The sequence below is a fragment of the Lissotriton helveticus genome, chromosome 4_1, assembly GCF_964261635.1.
Source record: "Lissotriton helveticus chromosome 4_1, aLisHel1.1, whole genome shotgun sequence".
Classification (NCBI taxonomy): Eukaryota; Metazoa; Chordata; class Amphibia; order Caudata; family Salamandridae; genus Lissotriton; species Lissotriton helveticus.
The window spans coordinates 1,838,525,770-1,838,541,507 of NC_136063.1; the positions used below are offsets into that span (position 1 = coordinate 1,838,525,770).

The 15,738-nt window shown below is 41.2% G+C and overlaps 1 protein-coding gene across 2 annotated transcripts in view; it reads left to right on the forward strand.

Moving 5' to 3' along the window:
* The window catches only part of RPS6KA6 (ribosomal protein S6 kinase A6), a 499,939-nt gene that overhangs the window by 391,340 nt on the left and 92,861 nt on the right, over positions 1 to 15,738 (forward strand). For both annotated transcript variants that reach the window (XM_078688489.1, XM_078688488.1), the window contains one exon: positions 8,097 to 8,258. In XM_078688489.1, the coding sequence (XP_078544615.1) occupies positions 8,097 to 8,258 (162 nt within the window). The remainder of the gene's footprint in view (positions 1 to 8,096; positions 8,259 to 15,738) is intronic.

Consider the following 15,738-nt stretch of genomic DNA (forward strand, 5'->3'; position numbering starts at 1 on the left):
CACAGCACTCATGCCCGAAGATGTAGAGACACTACTTAGAACTATAAAATCAGGTTTCCCGCTGGACATCATCCCTCCTAAGATCACCTCTTTGCTGGCCAAGCAACTTGGAGCTCCTAACTGCTCTATAGAAAAGGGCATTCTCCCTTCCGCATGGAAAGCAGCACAAATAATTCCCATCCGCAAAAATCTTAAGCACCTATGGAAGATTTATCCAATTACCGACCCATTTCGTTATTACCTTTCCTGAGCAAGGTACTAGAAAAGCATACCAACACACATTTATCTGATTTTTTCGAAGCCTCGAACTGCCTTGATTCATCTCAGACATAGTACGGAGACTGCTCTGATTGAAGTTATTGACAACATCAGAATGTCCCTAGACAACGGACAAGCGGTGCTACTGGTGTTGCTTGATTTATCGACAGCCTTCAGACCGTGCTCAGGAGTCTTGGGTCGAATTAACCTCCATGGGAGCGCTTTAAAATGAATAACGAGTTTTCTGTCTGACAGAACACAAACTATAAATCTTGGCCCATTCCATTCAAAAACCACAAAATTGACTAAGGGAGTGCTGCAGGGCTCATGCTTGAGTCCCACCTTATTCAACATTTATGTTGCCCCCTTAGCGGGATTACTGAGGAATTAAGGTTTTGTTCCTATGTCTTATGCTGATGATACTCCGCTTCTACTCTCCTGTGACAAGAACAATCCTAATGCTCGGTCTAGCTTCTCGGAGGGTATACGCACCATTGTAAGCTGGATGTGAATTAACTTTCTCCAGCTCAATGCAGGGAAAACACAGATAATCCAGTTTGGCGAAGCAATGTTGAGGTGGTCCCCTGGGGGGGGTGGTCCGAGGAAATGGGCACCACACCTACGCCTAAACTAGTGGTAAAAAACGTGGGTGTCCATTTGGACCAGAAGTTGACCATGAAAGAGCACGTTACATCGACTGTCGTGTCATGCTTTCACGTGCTTGGTCTCCTAAGGTAGGTATTCCCTTTTCTGCCACTAAACACACGGAAAACACTTATCCAGGCACTAGTGTTAAGCCGGCTAGACTATTGTAATTCACTGATGATTTCAGCTAATGAAGCATCTTTGAACAGACTGCAAGTAGTTCAGAACATTGCTGCTCAACTGGTAGCTAATCGCCCCCCTTGAACTGCAGGGATAACGTTTCTGCTTCAGGAGGATCGTCTTTTTCAGTAGCAGGGCAAGGTGTTATACCCGGGCCTGCATAAAAGGCCTCTCTATGCATAGAGGTTGAGCATTGGTAGCTGACTAAATTTGACCTTTCTCCTCAGGCTGTTAAGATCTTCTTGCTAGTGAGGCGTCCATCTATGAAATTGGTTTATGCCAGTCGTTAGAAGAAATGTGTGGCACGTGCCGAATTGATCCACTACAAGCAAAATTATCGGCGGGTTTGTTGTTTCTTTGTCACTGGCACAGCAATGACTTGCTCTGGGCACTGATAAGGACTGGCTTGTAGGCTCTTTCTGCTTTTTTGCAGTTGCTGGATTATCCTTCTTTATTTAACTCACCTGTTGTGAAGAGATTTTTAAAGGTTTATTACACTTTTTTCTACCAAACTTTTCTTCTATACCACAGAGGGACTTAAATGTAGTTCCCACTTCATGTGCTGTTGAGCTGCTATGTGGTTGTCCATTAAGGGGCCTGACGTTAAAAGTGGTTTTCTCATCGCCGTAACATCAGGTAGGCATGTGAGTGAGCTTCCTTCAACATTTTTCCGGAATTAGTTGCTGTTGAGAACCCAAACTTCCTTTTCGTCAAAAGTGGTCACTCCATGTCATGTCAGTCAGGCTATCATTCCCTGGCTTTCTATGCTCCACCCCATTCCCGTAAGGAGGAAGGGCTATTCCATTGTTTGGATCCTAAGAAGGCACTAAGCTTTTATGTAGATGGCACCAAAGAACATTGAGTCAGTGGCCAGATATTGGGTTTTCTGAGGAAAGATGCTAAGGAAGTCCAATAACAGACCATGTCCCAGAGGATTATTTTCAACATTTATCATCTGTTGCACACTGGATAAAAAACAGCCTCCAGAGGGCTTTCTGGCTCCTTTCACCATTGCTAAAGCTGCAACTCCTGCACTGGCATGAAGAGTTCCTGTCCTTGATACTTGTAATGCAACTACATGGGGGTCGGTGCAGATGTTCACAAAGCACTACTGCCTCAACAGTGTGATCCATTAAGAAGGGACTTTTGTCCACTCAGTCCGGCTGGACTTTTTCTACTGAACCAGTTCAGACCCACCACCTCAGAAGGTATGGCTATTGTATCTATTCACGAGGTAAGGAATCTGCGGTTAGAAGTACCCATCAGAAGAACAAGTTACCTCTTTTTGGTGGGAACTTTATTCAACCGCAGATTCCTCACGGACCTTCCTTGTTGTATTGACAGAACTTTTTTTCCCTTTAAAAAGGTCCCAATATATAACTTTGTACACTGACCATTGCAAATTTGCTGAGAGACTTTGTATCTGAGTGTGTGAAGAGCATAAGAAAGCAACTGACATGACTGAGCATGGGTGGCACTTGTATGTGACAGCACTTGTCACTTCAAGAGCAGAAAGGCGCTGGTGCGGAATCACACAGTGTCACCTACTGGTGCGCAGAAAGACTGCTTTGAAGTTTCTGAATACAGTCCGACACCTGTGGAATATTTACGAGGTCAGGAATCTGCATTTAGATAGAGTATCTACCAGAAAGACTGTTTCTGAAGATAAAGCAACTTGTTCATCTGCGTTTGAGCTCGCTTTAGAAGTCATGGATTTGGCAAATTTATTCCATAGGAGTTAAATTAGAGAACACCCCGCAATATTATATTAAAACTAAGATTAACCTTCATCACCCTTATTTGACTGACGTAGTTTTTTGTAAATAGTGAAGGGTCAGAAAGCATAAAAAAACTGATGGTGTGATAAGTAACCACCACCACTCCTCCAAACAAATGTGATATGTCTCACGTAAATGTTATAGATCGTAATGATGATTACCTTCCACTGTTCCGACCTATTACACTTCCTTTGAAGTACCCGAGACAAGGCACTAACATGCTAATTTAGTGTTTTCTTTCTAGAATGTATGGCTGCCAATGTAGTGTTACTATATGCGTACCCTCTCTGGCAGTGAAAATTCATCTTCCTTTTGCATTCTCACCATTGGTTTGTAATTGTTTTTTTTCCACTAAAGTAACTGTCCCTATAGGAGGAGCCACTTTGGTGTTTACACCCCTTGTGCAAATTATACCAGTGCCTGTAGCAGGTGACATAATGTCTGCTTCCATCAGTGGATAGGCTTCAACCTTCCTGGGGAATGCAAGTGCATTAACCCAAATTGCACAAATCCTTTTAACTGCTATCTATCGCGAATTCCATTTGTCTATATTAAGTCCTAAGTAAGTTGAGGCACAAAACATCTGAAGACGAATGGTATCCATCATAAGTCTGATGGGCAGACTTTATTCACCTGCTCAAACACCCAGATCATATTAGACCACATGCACTTGTGAGATGGCCTGACCGTGGCTCTCATCCGGCTAAAAAGAACTGCTGACTTCCAGTGCGTCATTCTTTTCACTTTATTCAGTCTTAATGTCCATTGTAGTCTGTGTATTGTCTGAGCTTTATTTCGTTATCAGATATTTAATTCATGGTGCTACCCCTTGTGTCCTTCCTACCCTTCAAGTAATTTTTTGAGTTTTTACCATTTTCTCAAGGGTTGAGGAAGGCTTCTTTTATTCTACTTATTATCAATATATTATTATTATTGTTAGTAGTATTGTTCTTATTGTTATTAAACTATTTTAAAGAGCTTTTTGATGGATCACTGAAATAATATCGACTACCAAAATATCGACTACCCAAAATATCGCCGAGAAAATATCTACAACCAAAATATCGAGTTTGTATGTACAAACAGGTAAGTACAAAAATATCGAGTACAAAATATCGTGTACAAAAATATAGTTGTAAAAAATATCGACTTTAATAAAAACAATGTTTAATTACATTAATATAAAAAATTAATTACTAAAATATAATTAACAATACTTAAAATAACTTTTAATAATTAAATAATTAATGAAAGTAAAAAAATAATATTTTTTTAATCATATTTCTTAAAACATATATATATATAGTAACAAAATTTAATTAAATAATAGCCAATATTATTAACGTACAAATACAAAAGAGTAAAAATTACTATTCCCACTGCAAAGAGTGCAACAGTGGATATATGACGTTACAACGCAACTTTTACAACGCACTACCATTACAACGTAAGTATTGGTAAGTATATAATAATTTTTTTTAATTACAATTATTTAAAATTATTTAAATATAATTTAATTTAATTTCATAAAATTAAATTAATGTAAATTTAATTTTACTTTATTTTTACCCTGTACCCCTGTACCCCAAAACTGACCCTGAACCCTAAAAAAAACCTTTACCCAAAAACCCAAAACTGACCCTGAACCCTAAAAAACCCTTTACCCAAAAACCCAAAACTGACCCTGAACCCTAAAAATACCCCTTTACCCAAAAACTAAAAACTGACCCTGAACCCTAAAAATACCCCTTTACCCAAAAACTAAAAACTGACCCTGAACCCTTAAAATACCCCTTTACCCAAAAACTAAAAACTGACCCTGAACCCTAAAAATACCCCTTTACCCAAAAACTAAAAACTGACCCTGAACCCTAAAAATACCCCTTTACCCAAAAACTAAAAACTGACCCTGAACCCTTAAAATAACCCTTTACCCAAAAACTAAAAACTGACCCTGAACCCTAAAAATACCCCTTTACCCAAAAACTAAAAACTGACCATGAACCCTTAAAATACCCCTTTACCCAAAAACTAAAAACTGACCCTGACCCCTAAAAATACCCCTTTACCCAAAAACTAAAAACTGACCCTGAACCCTAAAAATACCCCTTTACCCAAAAACTAAAAACTGACCCTGAACCCTAAAAATACCCCTTTACCCAAAAACTAAAAACTGACCCTGAACCCTAAAAATACCCCTTTAATTTAACATAATTAGCAATTAATCAATTAAATTAAATTAATTACCAATTACATTTTAATTAATTAACAAATATTATTTAATTACCAATTAATTAAATATTACTACCAATTAATACATTTACATATTTAATAAATAATAATTAAATTACTTCCCACCCTATTCCCCTATAAACCCACAACCCGCTACAGGAAATACATTATTTTAATTTACATAATTAGCAATTAATCAATTAAATTAAATTAATTACCAATTAAATTTTAAATTAACATATAATATTTAATTACCAATTAATTAATTATTACTACCAATTAATAAATTTACATATTTAATTAATTATAATTAAATTACTTCCCACCCTATTCCCCTATAAACCCACAACCCGCTACAGAATAAAATTACACAATAATTAAAAAAAAATCATTAATTACAAATATTTATAACATAAAATGACACTTTTCACACATATTATAACATAAAAACACTATAAATAATTACATATTATAAAAAAAAAGATTTTTTACTTTCGATATTATTTACAGTCGATATTACTTCACTTACCTTAAAAACGATATTTTGGCTGTCGATATTCTGTCCTGTCGATATTTTCTCCAAATGATATTTAAAACTCTATATTTTGTCCATTCGATATTGTGGAGTCGATATTATGTCTGTGCACCCTTTTTGATGTCTGTTTGATTTCTATGCAGTTTTCTGACGTAGGTCTTGTTTAAGGTCATCTAAAGCACATCATTAACAATATCTACTCATGAACCACCTCTAGCCTGCCAGGATTTCTTGTATGTAGTTGAACTGCCAGAATCAAAGGCTGATATGTCTCTCTCTATTTTCTCATATTAATGTACCAACGACCTGCTGCTTGTGAATTGTGAAGTTAAAAAAGGCATGCCCTTGTCCTCCCTCAAGAGCACAGTTGTTCTAGTTGGAACTTCAGTATCTCTCGCATACGCAGTGCTAATTATTTATGTGCTGGGCTTTCCAATATTTTTTTTACATGGTTCTGGTAGCCTCAAATGGGACTTTTTGTTTGGTATGTAGGCATCAAAAATGAATTGCGTCTTAGCCGCTGGGCTCTTTCTCATTAGCTTGAAGGAAAGACATAATCAAGTTTGAAACTCCCAGTCTAGCCTTTAAATATGAGGATCTTGGGATCTTTCCCTCTTTTCTTGTTATGTGAAGTAAACTAATATACCATGCCACAAACTCTGTTGGAGCACAGAAAAATCTCTTCTTAAAGTCAATAAAACGATATCCAAACAAAAAGATGCTTCTCAGTGCAAGCTGCACTGACCTAGAACGAACTGCCATTAGTTATTCAGGAGGTCACTTTGGTTACCTGCTTGATCACTTGTTCTTGTCACTAATGCAAATAGACACAGTTTGGGTGGTACATGCTTTAGAAGCTTCTTAGTAAGTTAACCATATTCAGAGCTCCTGTTTTGCTCACTCACACCCTTTCTATTCTGATTGAGATGTATTTTCTCTCTAAGGCATGTTTCACATAAAAGGTCCTTCCGCCCTTCACTGACTTTCCTGTATTTGTAGTTTAAATGTTTTTTGTTGCACCTGCAATATGCAGGCGCTGGTGACGTTTACAATATTGACTAAGGGTGCTTAGTGTATTGTTGAACCTTATTTTTCTCAAACATGCTATCTGAGACACATCTTCTATCAACTGTTCCTAAGAGAGCCCAGCTGAGCATTTTTTCCCTATAACATGCACGATTAACTGCTTAGCCCCTCATTAGATGACTCTTGTATTTCCGATTAAGGTAGAAACCAGAGTTTTAGCCTGGATCCCGACAGACACAAGGAAAACAGTCACCCAGGCCCTAGTCAGCAGCAGACTCGACTACGGAAACGCCCTCTACGCAGGCGCCTCGACCACGCTCATCAACAGACTGCAAAGAATCCAGAATGCTTCTGCACGCCTGATTCTTGACGTACCGCGCTGCGACCACATCACACCCCACCTGAGGAACCTGCACCGGCTCCCTGTCGACAAAAGAATCGCCTTCAAGCTCCTGATTCACGCACACAAGGCACTCCACAAGACCAGCCCAGCCTACCTCAACAGTCCACTCTCCTTCTACGCACCCAACAGGAAACTCCGCTCTGCAGACCTCTCCCTGGCCACCGTCCCACGCATCTGTAGGACCACAGCCGGAGGCAGATCCTTCTCCCACCTCGCCGCCACAGCCTGGAACACCCTCCCCCTCATCCTACAACAAACCGAAGACCTTCTAACCTTCAGGAGACAACTCAAGACCTGGCTGTTCGACCAGTAGCAACAGCACCCCCCCTTCTCCCCTCCCTTAGCACCTTGGAACCCTTGCGGGTATGTAGTGCGCTCTACAAATTATTGATTGATTGATTGATTGTAATTACACACCTAGTGAGAAAAATACTCATCAGATGGTTATCCCTGTCACTTGTCACCAGAATTCTGGCAAGTGTGAACACAGTATTTACCAGGTGCAGAATTTCCCACCTCATTATCGAGTAATTCATTTATACTCAGAACCTAAACCTCATGAATGTAACAATTTACTCTAGTTCTTGCATCCCTGTCCTGCTTTAATAGACCACCATTTCTCAAGATCTTTTGGTGGCCGCACTTGTTTCTAAGTGAGTGGGCAAGATGTCTGTGTAAACGTCATGAGTTTGAATCCATGCAGACTCAGCCTTCCTTACTACTGAGGTACTAAGATTGAGTACCATTAATTTGGGTATTATCAGCAACTATAATTTAAATGTATTTCTTATTAAAAACATCCAGCAGCATCGGTGCACACTTTCACCGTCATTCGATAATATGCCCCCTTCCTGTTATAACACTATGGGAAGTCTTGTATATTTCCTTGCTAGAATCTTGAATGTATCTTGAAGGTTCACTTTAATAAATCAATTTTTTGCATTTTGACAGATATGTTTATGCTTTTACCTGCCTAGGTGCCATTTGGTTCGCTGTCTAAATGTTTTAACTTGTTTCCTCATTTTTTTTTCTTTTGCAGGTGTATGATGACAATGGCAAATATGTTTATCTCGTTACTGAATTGATGAAGGGAGGAGAGTTGCTAGATCGGATTCTCCGACAGAAGTACTTTTCTGAGCGGGAAGCAAGCGCTGTGTTATACACAATAACTAAAACAGTAGACTATTTACACTGTCAAGGAGTAAGTGAGCCACATTAATCTTACCCTTGTTTTCCATGGCATGTTGCTAATTAGTGAAATTGCAAATTCAGAAATATTTATGCAGCTGTAAACTGTACTGGAAAGTGGATGTTTGTATAGTGCACTGCAGATTTAATGCTCCAGAGATTAGTGCGACTTTGAGAGTATTTTAGTCAAGGACAATTACTCATCCTCAAAAGAATGAAAGTGAATTCCGTCCTATTTGGATTAAAGCCTTTGGGAATATCAGATTGCATACTGCTATCTCCAGCAGATACACTTGATACTTCCCACTCACTTGCTTTCATTAGGGAACCTGCCTTCTCTCACTGGCTTCTGCAGTGACCTGTTGCTTGCCAGCCAGATGGTCTCTAAAACGAAAAAAGGAAAAGGAGAGGACAGGTAAGCTGGGTACAAAAGAAAAAGAAGTGAATGAAAGAAATTGTGAGAGGAAGCAAGTCAAGAAAGATACAGGAGGAAGGCAAGCTTGAGTTTGCCAGTGAGGAAGGCAAGTAAAGAAGGCGAAGAGGTATTCGAATGAAAAGGAAAGAGAATTGAGGATGGAAAAGAAGTGGTAAATGGGGAAAGGGAGAAGAATGAATAAATCATGCTGTCAAAAGATGACGGGAAGACTGATGGGTGTAAGGAATAGTAGGAGCAAAAGTGACTAGGGTTGCCTCCTCTCTCCATGCCATCATGATACAATGTTTCTACTCCTGGGCTTTGGTTTCGTAGTCTAAAACATACAGATAAGAGTATTCTTAATTTACTTTCACTAAGCCTATTGGACTTAGGCAATAATATGTTTTAATAGTCAAGCCTATGACTTTAAGGATGCCTTCTTGACAAAAATATCGAGTGTTAATTCCTGGCTTCAGTAGCTGATAAAAATTAAGTTTCATTTCCATTAAATTCAGCAGCACTTAAAAGCAGTCCTCACACCAATAATGAGAAATATTAAAAGCAATTTTGAATGGAGAAAAATGCAGATGGAGAACTTACCATTTTAGGTCTCTGATACAAACTGCTTTAGCAGTCTCATGACAGACCTATTGTTTCTAATCTGTACCATTTAATTAGAGTGGGCCCTGAATCAGCCTAATGATCCTGATTAGATGGCTTTAATGTTTAACTAGGGTGTCAGCTTTTGGTTCAGTGGCTTTTCCCCCCATTCTTGTGATGGTCCTGTCCAGAAGCATTTTGCTCTGACAGTTTTCTGAGTGGATGAGTAGTGTCCTTCTGCTGCTAACTTGATGGAAGTTTTTGTATGCTTTTGTGCCCCGAATCTCCACAATGAGCTAAGTTCTCTCAAACAATATTCTAAACCTCACCAGCTCTCGCATATTTTAGCTGTGACAAAATGCAATTAAGTTATAAAATATAGGAACACCAGTGAATGGCCCAAGGACCTTTTATGTGAAAAATGACTTGGTGAGAAGGTAGGTCTCCACTAGAATGACAAGGGAATGTGTGAGCAGAACAGGATCCCTGAATATGGTTAACCTACTAAGACGTTTATATAGCATATATCACCCAAAATAATCTGTCTACATTAGTGACTAGCACAAATGCTGAAGCAAGTGTCTAAAAGTTGTAACCAAAGAGACCTTCTGATCACTAATGGAAGTTCATTCAAGGTCAGTGCTGCTTGACTAATTCTAATAGATACTGAACTGAACACCAACTTGAACAAGCCAACATCTCCTAGCATAAAATGAATCTGTGGTCTCAAAAATATGAGTAGTTCACTGCTACATGAAAAATGTGTGAGCCTAACCAGCTGTAGTTATTTGTTTGTTACTATGACCAATTATTTCCAGATTTCTACAGCTTAACAGTTCCTTGGGACATATAAGTTCACTTTATTTATAACCAAATGTGATCAAATGAAGAGTGAATACATCAGAGTGGAAGCTGATTCTAAAATTACATAAAGGAGAAATATGAAAAAGGTTGGAATTGAAATTGTCAATTAAGTTGCAGCTGTAATATGTGGGGTTTCAATAGGTTCTTGAATATTAGTAGAGCTTAGCTGCTGTAATCTTACATAAAATGTTGCAGCCCATGGTGAGTATAAACTGAGATTGATGTGGCTTTTGTTTAGTGGGACTTCAGCTGAAGAATTACACTGATGACCGGCGTTTCATTGCCCCATGGTGAATCACAGTTTTCCTAGTGTTAAAGCAAAATTGAAGTCTTTGCAGGGGCTCATGAACCCCTGTATGTTAAATAGAAACCTGTCAACAACCAATCAGACTGGATTCTAACCGCAACCCAAATTCTCATTTACACTACTACTTTGAGCAAGAGACAGTGTGGAATCTAATTCTTCCCTTTGTGCTGTCCCAAGTTTGGGCATCCCTGTCTCATCTAACTGAGCAGCCAACTCTTCCATGCTACTTAGTAAGGTTTGAAAAGATAGTGCCTGTTAATATGTGGTGAAGATCTGCCTAATTTTCTATTGTGCTCTACCCCTTGTTGAATTTCCAATGATGGGATTGCTTCATTTTCAGATTCCTTCCCAAGTAGCTCTGCAACAGTTTTGGCTCCATCTTTATTCTGTGTAGCAGGGCATTGTCTAGAATCAAATGGGCCCAACTTACATTACACTGTTATGTTTGACCCTCAGCTCCATTCGTGAAGCCTCCATCTCCTCATCAGTAGAAACTAAATGATGCTCTGTTTTAATCCAGTTAGTCTGTCCCGACATTTCAGACACTGAGTTTTGTCATAAGTATTTGCTAGTGATTTCCCAGCCAGTACTTAAGTCAGTGTTCTGAGCATTTTATGGCCAATGTAGAGTGGCCCATTGTCACACATGTTTATCAAGAATTTTAACATTTATTCTCACATTTACAAATTCCACTCTTGATAATCAGATACGTTGATAGGCAGATTTTCTAGGTTTACATATCGAGCATGCAGATTGGAATGGAGAGAATTTCCTTTGGTGGCAGGGTCCTCCAGCCTTATGCCATGTATCACACTTTTCAAGAACCTTGAGAAGAGGCATTTTGCCATTTCCATGTATGGAGGAATGGATTGATGGATCTCTTGCACATCTCTTTCACTCTAGGATCTTGTGGTTAGTAACTTACCGATTCATAGACCCTTTCTGGCAGATTTCTAACCCCTCACCTTTAGAATATTCCATAGGCATCAGAGTGAATCCAGAAGCTTTTTCAGCAATGTACGTACACACTGCTCGGTGGCACTCTGTATGCCTTCTAATGTGGATTGGGACCTCCACTCAAGTTTCGCAGGCTTGCCAGCGACTCCTAATCCAGGAAAATCCAGTGTACTAGGGAACCATATCCCCTCCTAAGTCATCAAGTCATGCCACAACAGATGTTGGTCACAGACCCGCACAAGGGGTGTCTCTGGTGTTTGGGCTTAGGGCATGGTTTGAAATTTTGTGACAAGTGTGTCCTTTATCAGGGCCAATAAGTGACGCTGTATGTTGCCAAACACAATAACTGACAGGCCTTGCCTAAGTTCCACTCTGGCTCCAAGATAAGGGCACAAATAGTCCAACTTCTGGGGTCGCTCCAGCAATAGGGTGACTTTGCTGTCGAAGTCTAACGTGAAGTCCAAACTCAAACACAAGAATTTGAAGCTGGACTTGATCCCATCCCACCACTCTGTTTCCAAAGATAAGGGTGCAAGGTTGTTACAATGTCAATCGGTCTCCCTCCAGCTCTTCTGTTGCAGAACCGAGTCCTTGGTTGGTCCCTGTGCACCCTGAATTCCCCTGACCGTTGGTGATGCCTCCACAGAAGTTTGAAGCCTTTAAGGAGGCCGTGTTGTTAATATTTGGCATTTTTCCAGCTCCCTCTAGCACTCCTTCTGGCCCTAAGGATCCTCAGGAGCCCCCAGTCTAGTACCACTAGCAAATTTGGCCTTGGTGCCACATGACTCCCATAGTGAAGTAGTGTGGCTCACTGGTTAGAGGCGGCAGACCCGAGAGCAGAGGACGGCCCGGGACCAGGGTTCGATTCCCGGCGCGGCAGGTTTCTGGACCAGGGTCAGCGGACTCGATAATTCTCTCGCCTCGGTGCCCACTCTGATCAGCGATCACACTCGGCAACTCTGGGCATTAGCTTGCCTCATCTTCACTAACGGCCCCACCAGACCGCCGGGGATGCCTGGTCTCACCCTGGAGATACCCATTAAGGGACCATCTCTCAGGGAAGCCAGGAAGGGTTTCGCAGCGTTCGAAGCGCCTTGGGACCCTATGGGTAAGTAGTGCGCTATATAAATGCCTATACATTTACATATACCCATCATGGGCTCCCTACCAGCTCCTGTACAGACTTCCACTCTGGTTCTACAACCTATGTCAGTCTGTCCCTCGTCGTGTGGGTGCCGGCTCCACTGGAGGTGGATCCATTGCTGATTTCTGACCCCATCTTACTTTAGTACAATCCTGACTGATGCCATGTTACAAAATTACTAAAGCTCAACTGCCCACCATACAGCCAGATTCTAATCCCATGCCCCTACTAGAGAAAACATGCTTTCATAGGCTTCATTATCTTTTTTGCACCAAATCGGACCAAAGCTTGCCACCACCCAGAGATGAGGATGGTGTGGGTGGGGATGTTTTACCTACTCATTCTGATAACCCCGATTTTGACATTTTTACAGTGGGCTTGATTATTCCCATTACACAGGGTCGAGTATGCCATTTGGACTTCAAAGGGAAGAGAATCCTTCATTTGTAAGTATAATTTGGTGTGCAGCTGAGGTTTTGGACCTACAACTACTCTCTATAGAGGTTAAGACAAATGTACTTGCGGAAATCACTGATACCTTAATGGGCACCTGGTCAAAGCCCTGTTCTTGCTCACTAGGAAATTGGCAGGTGGCTAACTGTCATAGATTGGCCCCTGACAACCCTGATTTCCTCACTAAATATCCTAATCCAGTGTGCCTGATTGTTCAGGATTCAACCAGCAAGGTGAATCTCAATTCTCTGACTCCCTTGGATAGAATGTCTAAGAGAATTGAGATGTTCGGAAAATTAATGCCCTTTTTGGCTAACCTAGCATTGATTTTGGTCAATGTAGTTAGTTTGTTGGGCAGATATACCAGTTTAGGAAATTCAAAGGCTACTCAAGCATAAAGACACCATCAGTCTCCCCAGCCTCCTCTGCAATAACCCCTGTTCCTTTGAGGCCAGGAACCTGGATCTGGAAGCAATCAAGGGAACTAGTCCTCTCAGTCCCCTTCCCCTCTGGAAGGGGACTAACCACCTAGCCACTTTAGCGTGCTACTAGTTGCACACAGCCACTCTCTGGGAGGGAGGATCCAGCACTTTCTCACAGTATGACCATTTATCACATCCAACAAATGAATTCTTCAAATCGTTCAGCATGGCTATGCCCTACCCTTTCTTTCTGTGCCAGTGAATCATATCCCTTCAACAGATTGAATCTCACAGCGGAATTCCTGTCCATTCAGTTGCAAGATCTGCGAGTTTTACTCGCCATTGGAGCTATTGTGAGGGCTCCAGACTCAAAAATAAGGGAGAGTTGCTACTATGGCTGTTTCCTCATGCCGAAGGATTGGTGGTGGGGGGGATCTTCAGCCTATCTTAGACCTTCATCCTTTGATAGCCTTCCCGCGGAGGAACAAATTCAAAATGCTCACACTGGCCCTGACTCTGTGTTCCCTGGACCTGAGTGGCTGGATGCTGTTCTTGGACCTGTAGGATATTTATTTTCATATACCTGCCCTACAGTCCCATGGATGCTATCAGTGGTTCAAGGTAGGCCAGGAGCTTTTTAAGTGCTCTTATTCGCCCTTGCCAATGACCCTCAGGTGTTCACAAAAGTGATAGCAGTGATCGACGCTCATCTTCAGTAATCTGAGATACCTTTTCCCCTTCTTCAACAAATGTCTGTTGAAAGCGGTCTCGATACAGTAAATTGTAGACCTCCTGCAGATAACTGCTAATCTTCTAACATCATTGAGTTTCACAGTCAACAAACCAAAGTCGCACCTGACTCCTTTTCAGAGGCTTCTTTTAATTGGTGTTGTCCTGGATATGGTACGTTTCAAGGCCTTACCCCTGTTGCAAAGAGCAAATATTGGACAATGATTCTAATGTTTCAGCCTCTCTCCTCAATCTCAATGAGAGCTGCTCCAAGGTTTTTGGCCTTTTAGCCTCCTGTATTCTTCTTGTTGACTGTGTAAGGCAACATATTCAGACTTTGTTATTGAATCTGGATTTTTAGTGGGCTCAGCACCAAGGATACCTGTTGAATGCCATTCAGGTTTCAGAGAAGACCTCATACAGTCTACAGTGGTGGCTGCTTGACTGCACTTGTACTGGTGCAGGCCCCTTTCCCTTCCACACCGAGAGCCGAAGGTGGTATCGGAGGCTTCACTGCTGGGTTGGAAGAGTCGTTTAGGGAAGGTGATGATCTGAGGACACTGCTCTCCTGCTGAAGCCTGACTCCATATTAAGCTGTTAAAGTTACAGGCCATTCGTCATCCTAGTGGCTCTGGATTGGGTCAGGAGAGTGTGGTACTTGGAACTTCTGAGTATAAGAATCTGCCTTCTGATCAGGCTACCACTTAGTGAGGATCTTCTGTCATCGCAGTAGGGCAGAGTCTTTTCCCCTAATCTGTGCAATGTACTCTTCCCATGTGTGAAGATTGAGTAGCTTTAATTTAAAACCCAAAGTTGTAGATGTCATAGTTGTTCCCAGGCGTCCTTTCACAAAGTCCATTTACACTGGTTGCTAGGACAAATTTGTGGCCTTGTATGTTGTCTATTTAGCACCCACCTTCTTAATCGGAATGCAACACATCTCCCAATCTGCCCACTCTAGAGGGGCCTATTGGTAGGTACTCCCTGCTTACTTCATTGTCCTCAACAGCATTCCTGTTCAGGGGTCACCCGTCTTGTGAGAGCAGGAATTTATTCAGGAGAGGTACTTTTAAAAAGAGAGCTTCCCCTTTCTAATGGCACTTCCTCTATTTTGATATTCCATCTGGGAGTGGAGTTCTTCCCTCAAGCCCAAACGATGCATCCAGCTGCTGGAGCGGAATGGCTATGTGGGCTTTCCGGTAAGTGTCAATAATGTTATGTTAATTTTATGCAGGACTTATAAAGCGCACAGCTGCCCCTCAGATAGGACGTCCCAGCCCTGGCCTACTACAACAGGGGTAACTCATTACAGAACAGCGATAAAAAACCTATGCTGCAAGCAACCAGATCTTCAACTGCTCCCTAAAAGCAGAGCTGATTAGGAGTACTCCCGTAAATGTAAATGGAGGTTGTTCCATAAAACCAGAGCAATCGGTCGAAAGGAGAGACCTCCCAAACAGACCCTATTGATGCAAGGTTTCACCACCAAATTCAAGTCAGAGGATCAGAGGACCCTAGTAGGATTGTAAGGCTGCAACAGAGATGCAAACTAGATGCCCCTTGCTTGTTCATAATCCGATCAGCTATGCACAGAGCCTTAAA